General features: G+C 44.2%; 1 protein-coding gene across 1 annotated transcript; it reads right to left on the bottom strand.

Annotated features, from left to right (window-relative positions):
- Window positions 1-660: 660 nt before the first annotated feature.
- On the bottom strand, window positions 661-7,207 carry dtnbp1b (dystrobrevin binding protein 1b). Its single transcript, XM_030788468.1, has 4 exons — window positions 7,096-7,207; window positions 3,098-3,274; window positions 1,358-1,501; window positions 661-959 (listed from the first exon to the last, which is right to left on the bottom strand). The coding sequence occupies exons 1-4, from the start codon at window positions 7,205-7,207 to the stop codon at window positions 661-663; spliced, it is 732 nt and encodes a 243-aa protein (XP_030644328.1).
- Between the last annotated feature and the right edge of the window lie 8,944 nt (window positions 7,208-16,151).

The following is a 16,151-nucleotide window of genomic DNA, read 5'->3' on the forward strand; positions in this document are numbered from 1 at the left end:
TTACGTCCAGTGGTTGGTGTACAAGTTAAAAAAGAAAGAATAGTTCATGTGCAGTTTTGTGACCGATCTCTGTCTAGGTGACACCAGTGGGTTGTAGAAGCTCTGGGTAAGTCGTACGGTCTTCAACACAGAGATGAAAACTTTGAATCTTTCAGTATCTTTCAAAGTAGAATGACTCACACTGACGATCAACTCTTGTGCATTTTTGATGAATTGCTTAATGGAAACCTATTTTAAATCAATAGAGCAGTATGGTGAGGCCTTGTGTGGCTCTGTCAAACGCAAAAAATATTACTATAAAGATTATTTAGATAAAGATTATTTAGGGATTTTTGTAAATTTGACAACACAAAGACCCTTCGCACCCTTGTATTATCAGTATGTTGGGGGTTTTCAAACAGCACATGGAATGGCCATGTTCAGGGAGGGACATCTATTCATGAGAGTTTGGGCGGGGGATTCAGCAAATACTGCACAATACGCATTAAGAGGTTTCTGTACAAAAACCAAACAACTTAAAAAACAAACAAAAACAAAAAACAAATACACACATAAACAAAATGCCGGACTTTCTTCACACACTCAGTGCATAGCACACTGGGATATTCAGAATGGTTTAGTCCAATTCAGGGCATTTCCCAGTTTCCCCATTCCATCTCTTTACGTGGACTGAGAGCCACTGCTTCCGCAGTTCTTGATTGGCTGTGCTGCTTGTCCCTCCCCCTGCGCTAAGGCAGAGCCAACGCGAATGTCCTCCCGGTCGGGCCGCACGTGGGGGGAGCCATTGGCGCCCGCCCCTCGCTCCTCATCTTCGTCATCATCGTCGTCGTCTCCTGCCTCGGTGTCCTGGCTGGCGGAGTCAGTGCAGGTGGAGGAGAGGGAGGAGAGCTTGTGCCTCAGCTCCGCCTGCGTGGGGACCTGCAGACTGATCTCCGTGGTAAAGGACTCCACGTCTGGCCCTAGGAGAGCGTGAGAGCGCGTAAGTAGGAGAGAGAGAAGGAGGTGAAGGATAAGAGGAGGGAGATGTTGCACAGAAACGGTGGAGAGGGAAAATGGAGGTGAAAAGATGAGATAGAAGAAAAAAAGAATAGCATTAGGGAAAAAAAGAAATCAAGTCTTGACAGTGCTGGTAATAACCATGCTGGCCAGTGGTTCCACCAGAGACAGCGAGTAGACCTCATTCATCTCTGTCCTGAAAATGTCTCACTTTCACTCTACATAATGTTTTATTTGGGTAATTAAGACACTGATGTGTGTGTGTGTGTGTGTGTGTGTGTGTGAGTGTGAGTGTGTGTGTGTGAGAGTGTGTGTGTGTATGAGTGTGTGTGTGTGTGTATATACACTGAATTGACTGTACCAAGCATAGGTGAGGCCACACTGTTGTCCTCTCCCCCAGAGTTAAGGAAGACATCCAGAGGCTCGTGGTCAGACATGTCCATCAAGTCCATCTGCTCCAGCATGTCCACGTTCACCTCCATAGACGACATGCTTCCTATTGGCTCTGCCCAGCACAGGAAGAACATCACCGTCACTTCCTGTCACATCAAACCTCGCCCTAACACACCTGCGTTCAAGGTTCCGAGTCCAGGATGAACTACTGACCTAACCATGTACAGTGACACCTTAGCGTTATCATACCTACATGTAAAAGTTTATATGCGTTAAAGGATAGGTTCTCCACTTCATATTTGTGACATCATTTGTTCTTACGGAATGAAAACGTAATTCTTGGGGGATTTGATTAAGTTGACTGGGTGAGGCAGCTGAATTTATAAAGTAATGCCATTGGTGTAAAGAAGGCTCCATATGAGGCCTTGGTTTGATCATTTCAAATATTCCCTTCACGGTCCTTCATTATTTACAACTATGAGGGCCTATGCTTTTTGATATATACTATGCTTTGCCTATACTTTGTCTCACTGAATGCTTCTGGAGTGAACCGCGTCCTGGATTCGTCGCCTTGGTGGCCAAAAGCTCTCTGTGATGTCATTAGCGCATGCATCACGAACACAGAGTGCACTGTGGGAAACTGCCAGCGCGTGAGTGTGAGCAATGACATCAGCGGACGGAGAACTGCGTACCTCAGGGTAGAGTTTAGAGCAGGGTTGCACGAGAGGTGGGCAGGGAAGAGAGAGAGGGACCCGTTAATACCCCTTCTACAGTATTATCACACGCACACACACGCACACACACGCAGAACACGCACGCACGCAACAAAGCTCAAACATACATTCACAATGAATTTTCCAAGTTTCTTTTCTAGTCCTTGTTTTGAGTGCCTTCTCCAAAACACGCAGTTCGTTCACTGACACACGATGAGTCACTCGGTTATTCACTCACACTCTCATTGACTCAGACTCGCTGTCCAAAGATTTAAGCAGTCTCTCCAAACCTCGCTCTTATGAATCCCTAATGAGTGATTTCAAATACTCAGCCACAAAACTGGAGGTCTGTTTTTTTAGGCGTTCAAATCCACTCTGATGCACTTTACACACACAATGTTTCCCCATGTCATACTGACACACATATTCTCACTATGCATCGTGAAAATTGCGACCTGAACCCTCTTTGACCTCTCTCGGTTGAGGTACAAATGGGTTGCCAGGTCCCAGTAGATCCAGCTTTGATGGAGTACATCCGCTGTCATAAGCCACTGTAAGCTAATATGCCCATAGCTCCACTCCAGTTCCCTAAGCTGCTTTCTTATACATTCCTCATCGCCCATGCATTTCCAATGAGTCATCCCACTGAGCTGAGCGGGACAGAAACATCCGGAAATACCATTCAGAACAAGGGCTGGGAATAGCTCCATACATCTGACCGACCGAGTCTCTCTGCCACAGCCACACTCTTACTGCGAATAATGGACACTGAGTGTTTCATAAATCACTCCATAGAGTGATGGAGAGCAAAAGTAAATCATATTCATGGCAAAAAAAAGAGTGTATAGTGTAAGCCATCCCATGGGCCTTTTTTTTTTTTTAAATGAATGTTATCTTTGAGAGTAGGATCATGTCTGTGTTCCTGTGTTGGATTTCTGACCCCAACATTAGTCGTACCTTCATTCTTTCTGTTAAGTTATTTTGTTCTTCCTCACCTCTCCTCTCAGCGATCTGGAGGTAGCCCGTGGAGAGGTATTGCTCCATGTCTTGTTGAAAAGCCTCTTCAAAATACTTCTGCTTTTCTTTCAGCTTCACCTGCTGAGGCTGCTGCTGCTGCTGAGGTGTAGGCTCCGCCTCCGGCACCCTCTGAGCATGCTCTGTGTCCGGCTCCGCTGTGATTGGATGAAGAGGAGACAGGCATCGAGTTAAGAGCTCTCCCACTTTATTTTTTCAACACAGAGCAGGAACAAACAGCTGTAACATTTCAATACCCACAGAGTCTCTAATACCCGCCACTGTTTTTATATCCAATTAAAAATCTTGGCATGTCGTAGCTCAACCAGAGCTGTCAGTGTGCGTTTTTTTGAGCTTTTATTTCATCATGCGCGCGTGCACACACTCGAGCAATATTCTAAGAATGCGAGCCTGGTTGAATGTGCTGATGTCTGATTGGTCTAGATGGTCTGTCTGGATCATTTAGACTGTTCTCTTGCTGGTTGCTCTGTTCTGACTCTCCTGTGTGTCTCAGACAGTAATGCTCAGAGGCAAGGAGACATTCTCAAAAGGAAGGGGGGGGGGGGGGGGCGGCTGGAGTCAGCTGTCCTAACGGCGGTGGCTGCTCCTCCCAAAGCCCGTTGACCCCTCCTCACCTGTCCCCCCTCCCCCTTGACCCCACCTCAACCAGCACAAAATCAGAAAAATGATTGAACTGGGCGTCCGATCTGAGAGCATTGTGGGAGAAAGACTTAGGGTTTTGGAATTCACAGGTGCAGCTTGTACGAGCTGGCAAAATCACCTGGGAGACTTCACAGTCGGTAAAATACGGAGCAAAGAAAAAAGGTGATTTAACAAGTTAAAAACGTTAGACAAAGCACAGCAGGTGCTCTGAGTACAGGTCGTAACATCAGCATTAAATCGGGACTTAATAAAGTACGGCACAAGCCCATCCTTCATGAATAAATATTTGCGAAAGCTCATGTGTATTCCTGATAAACTATTCAGCCTGGAACATTTGCACTTGAACTACTGAATTTCCAACCTAAATCAGTATTGGCACTGTTTTAATATGTGCAGTTCTGTGATAGTACTGAGAAGATAATGAGGTTCCTTTTCTGTCTCTCCCCATCTCTCTCTCTCTCTCTCTCTCTCTCACTCTCTCTCTCCCTCCCTCCCTCCTTCCCTCCCCGTTTATTCCTTCTTTTCTGTCCTCTCACTGTGCAGGCCTGAGAGTATGTGGAGGAGAGAGACAGCTCTATTAGTTAAGAGACATGAGAGAGCATCTTTCACATCCAGATACTCTCTCCCCCTCTCTACTCTGCTCCTCGTTTCTGAGTTGGACAGACTGTGTGTGTGTGTGTGTGTGTGTGTGTGTGTGAGAGAGAGAGAGAGTCCTGCCTTGTGTTGTCTCGCCTGTCTGTGGATTAAGTAAAGACTAAGGATGTCCTGAGGGACCCGTGTGTGTGTGTGTGTGTGTGTGTGTGTGTTCATCACTGTGTTCTAAGGAACATGCTCCCCCTCTTCTCCTTTATTATCCTCATACATTCTGCTTAATGCATGTCCTGTTCCTATGATATCCACACACACACTGAATCATGATGGCCTTACTTACATGTAATACATTAAATACACGTATAAATATATATATATACAGTATACCTACATCATATACACACATCTCCAAACAATGCATCGTGTCTCCCCATTTCTCTCTCTCTCTCTCTCTCTCACACACACACACACACACTGTCTGTGAGTCTGGGCTCCATCCACATTCTGGCATTCTGTGCTCATTGGTAATACACAAATAACATTGCTCAAAGCGTACAGACATTGGGATGAGAGAGAGCGCCACTGTTTGATGACTCAGCTCTCCCATGTCTGCTCCGTCTTAACCGGTTGACTCAGGCTCTGTGTTGTTTTAAAGGAGATCAATCACCAGTACACTGTGCACTCAGTAAATAAAACACATACACGCACGCACGCACACACACACACACACACACACACACACACACACACACTTACAGAAGCAGTATCTCCAAAGATACAGCATTCAGAGACAGCTTTAATCATTTCTCTCTCTCTCTCTCTCTCTCTCTCTCTCAGCCCTCTATTAGTCATCACAACTACTCTCCCATGACAGTTCCAGTCCTGTGATTTCTCTTCACAGCTAAACAAAGAGGGAATTTACAGGTCCTATTCTGTATATTTACAAACAATTCATACGTTATTTTACAGCATTTATCTCTTCACAGTGTGTCACAGAAGTTTTGTGATGCGAGCCTTGTGATAGAAAGATATCTGTGAGGATTTGTCATTACTAAGATGCATTGAATGAGGGCCTGTTTTGGTTCAGCAGAACAGAGAGCCCCGTCATTACCTGCGCCTGTTCTTTGTCTCTCCAAGTGCATTTAGCTCTTCAAACACAGCCTGTAGCTTTGAACCGCACGCTAGCCTAGATAAATCCACACAGCTTAAACTGGAAACAGTCATCCACTTACAACCTGTTGTCCAGTACGACAGCACAGAAACCTGTCGCCCCTCTCGTGTTTAGGCTTCTTCTCCTAAAAGCATCTGAGGCCGAAGACGGCTGTAGAACGTCATCTTAAGAATCTCCTCTTGTTGCGACGTAGGCTATTTTAAGATCATTAAGTTTAAATGAATGCAAATCGTTTCTGTAACATCTTTTTGTTTTATTCGTGAAGCAGCCTTTAAGCCTTCCCGAGAAAGAATACATTGAGTGAGTCTGAACGTGTCAGACATCCAGGCTGAGTTCCGTATCTAGGCGAAGGTGCTTCATTTAATTCAAATGCCGTTTTCTAAGTTTAAATTGACAACATTAATATATTTAAGTGCAAACTTTGCCTCAAACACATAAAAGCCAACAGGCCTATAAGTGTTTCTGTTGTTTTACTACATACTAAGTGTGTTAATTGACAAGTACAGGCAATAGTGTACAGTCAGACTATCCGCCGAAAAAGGAATTCGGTTATCACATTCTCTTAGTCAAGGATTCTTGAATTGCTGGAACCACGTCGCCAAGAGACAACCAAAAATATTCAAAATCAAGATATTTTAGAATGCCTAATTAGCATGTCCAGCTACGACATATAATCTTATAATGAACTGTTGTTTTTGATTAATGACTTTGCGTAAAGAGGCCTGGCCTATGGCAATGAAACAACACAAAATTGTGCTATTTCACAAACTCAGCTGCGCCTGTCAAGCAGATAACGATGCTCAAGATGTTGATGAGTATCATGCCGGTCCTCTTGAGTTAAGGGTCGCTTCCAGATAGACGCACAAACCGTTGCGAAGACAACACTTGGACCACAGTTTTAACCTCTTCAGAGCGATCGTTATCGTTACACGGCGCCCCGTAACAGTCTGCAGACTACAGTGCGTTATACAAGTCACTTATAATTATACACAGCTTTCTAATGGCGACAAGATGCTACTCAGTTAAACAGAACAAGGCTGTTGATGTGTGTGAGAGGGAGGATGGGGAGTGTGTGTGTGAGAGAGAGAATGAGAGAGAGGGAGAGAGAGAGAGGTGCACTGTGAACATATGTTCCACTTCCTATTGAGCGTGTGAGAGTGTGAAGAAACTGCATGGTCTCCTTTAGCTAATAACAAACAGATGCTTTCATATTGCAGGAAGCTCCCCATAGCACAACAACACAATGATGGCTGTCAGCAATATCTGCGTACCAAAGCTACAGGCCACAGAAAATACTGCAGTTTCAATTTATTTTACTTTTAGAACAATTAAAACACCCAGTTTAACACTCAAATTGAATATTGAGTAAAAAAAAGAGTAAACTGAGTAAAAATAGCATATTATTATTATTATTATTATTATTATTATTATTATTATTGACTGGATGCCAGAAGACCTCCAGCAGGGAGTACTTGAAGAGGCACAGTAATGTCACAGCACTTGTATATGGGAGCATCCGTGAGCACTACCAGATACATGTACTACACACACTACCAAGTACAGTGAGAGTCATGGTTGCATAAGCCCGGAACTGTAACAGGGTGAAAGTCTTGTGAGACACGGAAATCAGAACTGACAGGAAGATTCCCATAAGGCTGTCGGACATCGCGGTGATCCACGAGGAAACAAGATGAGCAATAATGGTTGGCGTCATAATCCCTGATGATTCAGGAATGTCTCAACCAAGGAGCCGGAGAGAACCGTCAAATACCGGGACCTACGGCTTGAAACGCAAAAGATGTGGAATGTGACGGTCCAGGTCATTTCAGTAGTCATCTGTATCCCGAACAGCCGCTCTCCGGACCCGGACATACACCTACTACTCCTGTAACAGAGCTCGGGTACCTGCCTGCCTGGAGTAAACGAGGCAGCTGTCCTCGTCAGAGCTACACTGCTGGGAAACAAGGTCCTGGATCTCTCAGAGGACTGTTAGAAACCCTGAGATCCAAAAGAGGAAGAAGAACAACAACAGCCGACCCCAGGAAGAGAGATGATTAAAGATCAGATAACAATAGTCATTTTATGAACATAACAAACATTCTTTCCTAAAAAAAAAAATCTGCATTTGAAACATTGTCATTCGTCTTCCTCGTTCCAGGCCGTTGTCATTACTGCTGATGGGCACGGCTGTCGACATGAACTCACAGGACATTTCCATGCCGGACCTGGATTTAAACTCTGAAGGTAGTGATACAGAGACATCACGTGGTTCTGCACGCACGGTCTCTCACATAGCCACTGCGGCCGTGTGTTAAATCCACTCGGGTCAGAACCGGAAAATAAACCAGCATTGTACAACACCCTCAGAAGAACCTGTTATTTTCTATGTACGTATTTTCACGATATTTAATGCTGGGCGAACCGATTGACAAATAACCAATCCGTTTCCCAAGTTCTGATTGAGTTACGCCCCTGCTTTAAACCTCACCCGTATAAATATTCTTTTAGATGATTGACACTGTACGTATGTTTGTGCAGAAACATCTCAAGGGTGGAATGCAGGAGATTTATGCCGTTCTCGTTCCAAATCCCTTTGAATGCCAGTGTGTATGAGCTCTAAGTGTGAGAGTCCGGCTGTGGAGAGTGTTTGGCTACAGCCCGGTCCCCTGTGTACTCGCGGGCTTTGAAGTGAACCAAAACCCAGGCTCGGGGCCAGAATTTTTCCCTCTGCATCTGGACCTGTCCACAGCTCCCCCACTGAAACCCGCCCATCGCGGTACTTTACCCAGTGGCACGGGGTCTACCTCACCGTCCGACGGTCTCAAAACGAACGGGAAAAGATATCCTTGACCAAGTTTTTCATAATATTTTCATAGTTCTACGATACAATTTTGTGAAGCGTAAACTGGCAATATCCAAATATTTTTCGGCTGTAAATTATGAATGCGGTTAGTTTGATTTTAATGGCCATCCACACTCGCAGGTTTTTTTTTTTTTGCCAGTTTCAGGATTCTGAATATTTTACAGTTGCTGGTGCTCTGTTGCAGGAGCAGTGTGCGTGGGGGCGTGATATTTTTAGACTGTTGGACTGCTTCTTTCAAATGTTTGAATATTTCCAGAGAGAGACAGTACGAGAAGAAGTTTGAGAAAGTGCTTTCATGCTTGGATTGAGCCAGCAGGAAGTAAACGCTAATTAAAGCGGGAAAGGGAATGTTAAATGCTTACTCATGTGGGGGGGAAAGTAAGCTTAATCAGCTAATCGGCAAATTTACTACAATATTCCCTCACCCAAAATCATCTGATGGACCTCGTGTAATCCTCCCCCCTTTCTAAACGGGCATCGAACAATTTAAACAGAATTTTAAAATAAAAACATTCGTTTCTTCTCGGCCTGCCCTTCTTAGCATTCTTTGCAGACCTGTATTCGCCACATTTGCAAACAGGGCAATGCCTTCCCTTCTCCAATCTAACAAGGCATGTCCATTTCCACTGCTACACTCGCATTTCAACTGCCTCCCAAAGGAAAACAATACATTTTCAACATCTCAACATTTTTCTGGCTCCTATTCCAATGCAACTCTATGTCTTAAAGTTTATTTGATAAAATTAATATCACCTACTGTTTGTTGGCTTGACATTTAGTCTGAGGTATCAGCCTTTGTCTGTTGACTGTTCTCTGTTTAACAACAACAACAACAACAACAACAGAAACAATAATGACAGTAACCATATTATTATTATCATTATTATTATTGTTGTTGTTGTTTTGTTGTTGTTGTTGTTTTGTTGTTGTTAGTATTATTATTAGTAGTAGTAGTATTATTTCTTTGTTTTAAGTGGAATGAGCGTGGTAAGGGCCCAGGGGAACGAGATGAGACAAGATGAACTAAATATAATTAGAGGGAGAGAGCAGGAAGAACAGGGCTTTGACAGCTATCATCCGCTACCGAGATTTAATGAGGATTAATTGGTTTCACTTATTGACCACCTCATGCAGCTCCGAACGAACCTCACGATTACGCATGGCGTATGCCCATTCACCGGCGCTCCATCCATCTTCGTGTCGTGTTGTTCTAATGGCTTCATTTGTTTGTAGATGACTGATTACATCGGCATTAAGAAGGTCCAGGCTGAGGGCTGATTCGTTTCCGTGTGTACTGCTCTCTCACAGGACCACAGTGCTGCACATGATCATCCTCTCTATGGGAAAACTGTTCTTCATTCCCCAGCTTAGTCTGATCCACGTCCACTCAGTCTTAACAAAACCAGAAAACTCTTCCCTCACAGACTTTAATGGCTCTTTTTTTTGGGGGGGGGTTTGGTTTCATTTTGTTTTGCTTTGTTTTGTCTCTTCCATCTGTCTCAGACTCTCTGAGACGTTTCCTCGCTCTGCCCAGATGAGATCCGTCTCCGTGATGAGAACTGAATGAAATGTGGGGCCGCGGGGAGAGGTCAGTTTATGAGTTTACGAAAACCCCACCTGCCCCCGTGAGTCTGCTCCTGTCTGTAGCCTGCGGGGTGATTGGGGGTGGGGGGTGGGGGGGGGTTATGAGCGAGATATTGATTGTGTTGGTACAGAAGCGGTGGAATTGTAATCACATATGTATAAATTTATTGATTATTCCCCTCTGTTTTGAAAGAGCATCCTGTTCCCTGCATAGATGCATGTGTTTTAGGCCCTTTTTGTTGTTTCTTTGAAATGAAAAATGAATTAGTATAAATAAATAATTGACAAGTAACAAATTTTTTTTTTTCCTAAATAGGACCTCTGAAGGAAGTTTTCAGCAACCTGAATCCAGCACAACTGACACATAACAAAATAATATTGTAGCCATTCACTGAGAAGTTCCACATTCATTGTATATCACTCTAGAGGTTTTTAATGCAGCTTAGAATCAGATTCTATTTGCGAGCTTCACGATAAGAATCAAATGGGTGACTTAATAAAGAAAAGCTTGCAGGATGTGCGTAACGCATTGATTGAAATGCTCACGGGAGTGGGAGAAAATGGATTGTAATAATTCAGTACCATGCTGAATCCAGAGCGATAAACAGCTGAATTATTACAGTCTTTGTCTTACGCATCAATAAACTGAGTATCATTTGAAAAGGGCTGTGAATCGGACAGGCAATCAGAAACTAAGCTGGAGGGAGAGGGAAGGCAAGGTTTCACTATGTCTGTGACTTTTTTTAAGGGGAGTGTGGCCACAGTGCCAATGTAATTCAGTTTTTAGCAGTTTTTTTTTTCCACCTTACACACACTCCCACCAATATACACACACACACATGCATGCCTGCACGCACGCAAGCATGCACATACACACAGATACAGACCACACACACACACACACACACATTCCTCCAGACTACTTTAGCCTGAGGAGTGTGTCCTCTTGTTGTTGGAGCGTTCTGCATGCTTGCTCACACTGGTAAACAGTGTAGGAGTGTGAATCTGCAGGCAGGCTGAATCATCTTGGCCCTGTCTGGTCCACTCATCGTCCAGCATGAAGAACTAGGTCAGATTCAAAATCTCTGGATCCTTCAGGAAGACAGCAAATTCACACGGAAGCAAGACAGGACAGAAACCGCCCCCTTCCAACATTAAGCATCCATTTTTTAGCATTTAACGACTTTGCCACACATGTCTGATGAGGGTAAGGGATCACTATTCCCTCAACCAACCAGTGACTGATATCAGCTTGTTACACAGTTCTGATTGGTTCAGTCCTCACATAGAGACAGAAGTCAACCAATGAGGTAGCTTGTCCAGATCATTGTTGGTAAGGAATTTAGGTAAGGAATGCCTCTTCTTATTATGGTCACCACGACTGCCACACAACACAAATTCAGTCATATACAAAGAACTCTGAGATTTCAAGGCTACATCCACCCTTCAAAAATTCCCCCTGTCAAACCATACAAGTCACGCAAGCTGTCATTACTCCTCCACAAAGATGAACCTGTAGGAACATCTGTCAAAAAGTAATTAAAGTTATAACCCATGAAAGAAATGGATGAGGACCTAAGGCCATGGTCGACACAAATCGATGCTCACACGCATTTTACACAATAGACGTTCCGGAGGATTCAGTAAGCTTCTCCGGGCGCGTGACAGTTGCGTGACACGGCCGGTCCGCTCCAGTCATGGGTGTCAGTTTTTGGGTGTGTAATTTTCTCCGGCGGGGAATGAGAAGGACTGAGAGTGATGAGAAATCAATTTTTGACACTGACTCACTAACACCACCTCTCCGCTGTCAGAGATTAACCACTCCAGTCAGCCTTACAAGGGCACGACACTGTTTTGTGTGTTTCTCTCCCGTCAGAGAGATCCTGGTTTCACCTGAGCAGGGAGCAGGTATGGACCAGGCCTGTATTGGAGGGACCATCATCCTGAAGAATATAACAAGTAATATAACATTTAAGTACCTCATATAACATATAAAGCCCTTAAATAGCTTAATGAGCCATACTGGGCGTGTCTGTTTAAAAACAGCACCCCGACCTCTCTCCCCCCAACCCCAAAAACCTTGGCATACCATTGATGTCGACTCCTCAGAGGAAACGTTTTGACTTTTCCTGGACTGGCTGCGTTCTCTGTACTGCAGGAGTTACCATTAAACCCTAGCACTGTTTCGCTGTCATTAAAACACACGCACACACGCACTGTCTAAGCATCTTATTACATCTTAACTAACTCTCGTGCCATTATGATGCGCCCGGACTTGCGGCATGAATATTTAAAGGCCGTTCGCTCGGTTCTTAACGATTCGGGATTATTTAATGTGTCATTTTAAAAAGAATGCATAATCTATGCAGTACAGCTGTAAACGTCTGCGGGGGGGATCAAAGGACGGCTTTAGACTACTGCAGTTACGCACTGTCAAGAGAACCAAACGCATAATGTAGTCGGCATGGTTTATATCTTAATGTGTACTTCACCGATAAAGCCATCCTTACAAGCAGAATTCATTAGACTCCCATTAAAATCAAACAAGATATGGCGTTAAAAGCCAAGTGCAACTGCCAAGATTTTGAAATGCAATTTAAAGCCCATCCCCTCCTCCTCATATCCATTACTCAGCCTGGATCAACAGTGGATTTCCATCGCCGCTTTCAGCCCTTAAGGTTACACGTTTAAGACCTCGCAGCCTTCACACCAAGCGCAACCTTCAGATATTTAAAAATCTCAGGTTTAACGCCTACAAAACCAACGCAAATTTTGTAACGCGCGCTAATGAATCATTTTCCGTATTGTTGCGGTTCATAGAAGAGGACACTTAACAGATCCAGACCTGTGCACGGCTAGAGATGTGGCTTTTTTTTGTGTGTAGTTCACTCTCTCTCTCTCTTTCCCTCTATCTCTTTCTTTCATGTTTTATCTTTCTGTGTGTTTTGTATCTCTCAAGGTTGCCTGACAAGGTTGTGAAGATTTGAGTGGGAGAAGGAGGCGCGATGGAAGCACTGTATGATATTCAACAGGTAACCAAGCAACGGGAGAACGACCGCGTGTACCTCTCAGAAGTGGATGAGGGCCGCGTGTTTCTGTGGCGTGTCCGCCCCCACCGTGAGGACCGCAGAAAGCCACGCTTCCCTGGCCTGTCTCCATTACACGGAAATTACAGGGCTCTCGCCCATCAAACACATGCGCTTCATCTCTGACAGGGACTAATTTAGCTCAAAGCTCTACCTTTTCTTTTCAGATTCATTATCTGATAACAGAGACAAAAGGGCCCAGAATAGGAAATTAAATCTTTAAAACAGCTGTTAATTCAGTGAGTCCAGGTGTAGTTAGAGTATATGAGGGCAATAACTGCGTCATAAACACTGTGTTCACACACAACACACAACACGCACACACACACACACACACACATTGAACTGATTACCTGATGATGGACTGATCTTGTCCTCTTTTAATACCAGACTTTGAAAACCAGACGTTTAATACCAGACTCTTTTCTGTTAAATTAGTGCTTTGTACATGAAAGGCCCAATAACTTCTGGAAATTTCTCTTCAAAAGAGAGTCCTTAGAACAAGAAAGACCTGGGCAAAGTAAAACTATGAAAACTCTTGTCGTTTAGCATTCGGTCCGACGTGAGAACATTAAAGTCAAAGTGCACGTAACCAAAACGAAGTGCGCAATCTTCTCATCGAGGTCAAATCAGATCTGTGGGTTCTAAAGTTTAGAGGCGGGCGGACAGGTCAGGTCGTACGGCCGAGCGGTTAACGGTGAGGTGGAACTGAACCCAGAGCGTGGTCGCGCTTCCGTAATGCACAGATAATGACGTTTCGCCCGTCGCTCAATCGTTGCCCTGTCACGGACCCCCTCACCCTGATTCCACGCCGAGAAAATCAAAGGTGTCGGCTCGGAGCGCCGTCGGTCATTTCTGCTGACAGGACAATGGGATTAGGCCGTACCAAATCGGACAGAGGGGTGCTGCAGTAATGCGTTTACCCACCTCTCACGTTTTATGAGTTCCATAAGACACATGAGAGCAACAGAAGATGTGTGATATATATATAGCCTATTACGCTGGATGGGATATCGCACTGTAATGATGATGAGTCTTTGATATGATTATTTTGTTGTGCGTCGTTAGGAACACACCTGCCGAATGGATTTGGAAATACACGGCTTCTCAAATAAAACGCTCCTCTGAAAAGCTCTGAAGACGGACAATCGACGCTGAAATGAAAAATAACATTTATCTACAGTCCAGAGTTGTTATAGAACACACTGTAAACTCACCGCCCACTTCCTTTCACTGTGAAATAGACACTTGCAATCTTTATTACTCATCAGAGTCATCTTTTGAGTAAGGGTTTTTTTTTCACCAGAAAGAGAACATTCCTCTTTTTTTTTTATGTATCTGCTGTAGATATTGAAAGACAGACGGGGAGAAGAATGGGTCTTGGTTTTGTGAGTTCACTGCTTTATACAAGCAGTTCTGTCTCAGCTGGGCATAACTCAGACCCTGCCAAAGGAGCAAGAATACAGTCTTTCTGGTGGAGGAACTGAGCCGATTACCTTATTGAAGAGAAATGAACCATACGCATAATCAAAATGAATCATCTCCCCATATGTCAGGATTGATCTAAACGTACATATTTACCATCAGGGTTTAACCTTCAGATAAGGAAATTAGTGATCGTGCATTGACGGGTGTATGTATGTGTGTGTGCATATGGGTTGGGCATGACAGTTGTGTGTATGTGTGTGTGTGAGAGAGAGAGAGAGAAAGAGAGAGAGAGAGAGAGAGAGAGAGAGAGAGAGTGAGAGTAATGGTATGGTGCTAGACACTGGGTGTGCAGCTCCACAGTTCTAGGATAAACCTGCTACCCTCATGAATGATAAAACTGAAAAGAGAAAGAGAGAGAGAGAGAGAGAGAGAGGAGGAAGAAAGAGAAAAACAGAGGGAATAATGTGTAAAAGTCTGCTGTTTGCTGGGGGCTATAAGCTTCAGTCTCTCAGATTCACACTGCTCTCTGTCAGATGTGATTTGTGTTTAGTGGAACTGGGTGTTCAGAAAGCCCTGGCCTTTTGACGACGGCAAATCGCGTACGCACATGTAGGATGTGAACAACCCCCGGGCCAAACCATCACATTTCCCTGAGTGTGTGTGTGTGTGTGTGTGTGTGTGTAAAACATGTGGGCAGTGTGCAAAGACTCAGAACATACACCACCTCTAGAAGTAAACAGGAAACTCTGAGGGCCACAGTAAACACCCAAAAAAGGCCGGAGATTAAAATGGCAAATGTCTGAAGTCCACATAATCTCCATCAAAGTTCTCCGTAGCTTTAATTAAACCACATCTCTGTGTATTTGAATTCTTGCATGATGCTAGCATTTGTTTTGTTTGGGGGCAGATGTCTCATCTTTAGGAAAAAAAAAGGTTGCTTCCCTCCCTCCACCATAAAGCAAACATTACAACATGGGCTCATCAGTCTTACAGGACTAATACATTTGATTTCCCACCTAAACGAAAGTGACATTTTTCCTTTAGTGCTCAACTAGCCTCTCTCCCTCTCCACTTGTCTGTCTGTCTCCCCCTTTGTGTGCATCTGCGCATGCGTGTGTATGTGAGTGTGGTTGTGTGTGTGTGTGAGAGTGAGCGTGTCTGTGTGTGTGTGTGTGTGTGTGTGTGAGTGAGTGAGTGTGTGTGCGTGTGTGTGTGAGTGTGTGCACGTATGCGTGTGTGTGTGTGAACGTGTGCTTGTGTGTGTCTGTTTAGAGCTCTCATATCAAATCAAAGCCCAGCCAGACACTACCCCTTCCCCTCAGACAGGCTTTCATTGCACAGCCAGACAACTGCCAAAGCCCTCGTATCATATTCCTCGACAGAGGAAAAAAGAGCTATTTATGGTCCTATTGACAGGCCGACAAAGGCCTGTGCTCAGACTGCACTGACTGATATCCACTGTGGGACGGGCATTTGCGCTGGGAAGCCTACAGTGCCTGCTCATCTGCCAACTTAAACATTTATATGGAAAAATGGCTTCAGTGTTCAGTTTTAATACCAACCGCCTGTGCCCCCTCAACAAAAAAAATAAAAAATCTACACAAAATGAACCAACAGCTCAATATGTCTTTGCTCATTTGCGATTTAAA

The sequence above is a fragment of the Chanos chanos genome, chromosome 12, assembly GCF_902362185.1.
Source record: "Chanos chanos chromosome 12, fChaCha1.1, whole genome shotgun sequence".
Classification (NCBI taxonomy): domain Eukaryota; kingdom Metazoa; phylum Chordata; class Actinopteri; order Gonorynchiformes; family Chanidae; genus Chanos; species Chanos chanos.

Bases quoted from the DNA above. Each gene is read 5' to 3' on its own strand.
- dtnbp1b (XM_030788468.1), bottom strand. From the start codon at position 7,207: ATGTCCGACAGCCTTATGGGAATCTTCCTGTCAGTTCTGATTTCCGTG. The intron at 1,502-3,097 runs GTGAGGAAGAAC...TGTGCTGGGCAG, and splicing joins CCAGATCGCTGAGAGGAGAG to AGCCAATAGGAAGCATGTCG. The intron at 960-1,357 runs GTACAGTCAATT...ACGCTCTCCTAG, and splicing joins TGTGGCCTCACCTATGCTTG to GGCCAGACGTGGAGTCCTTT.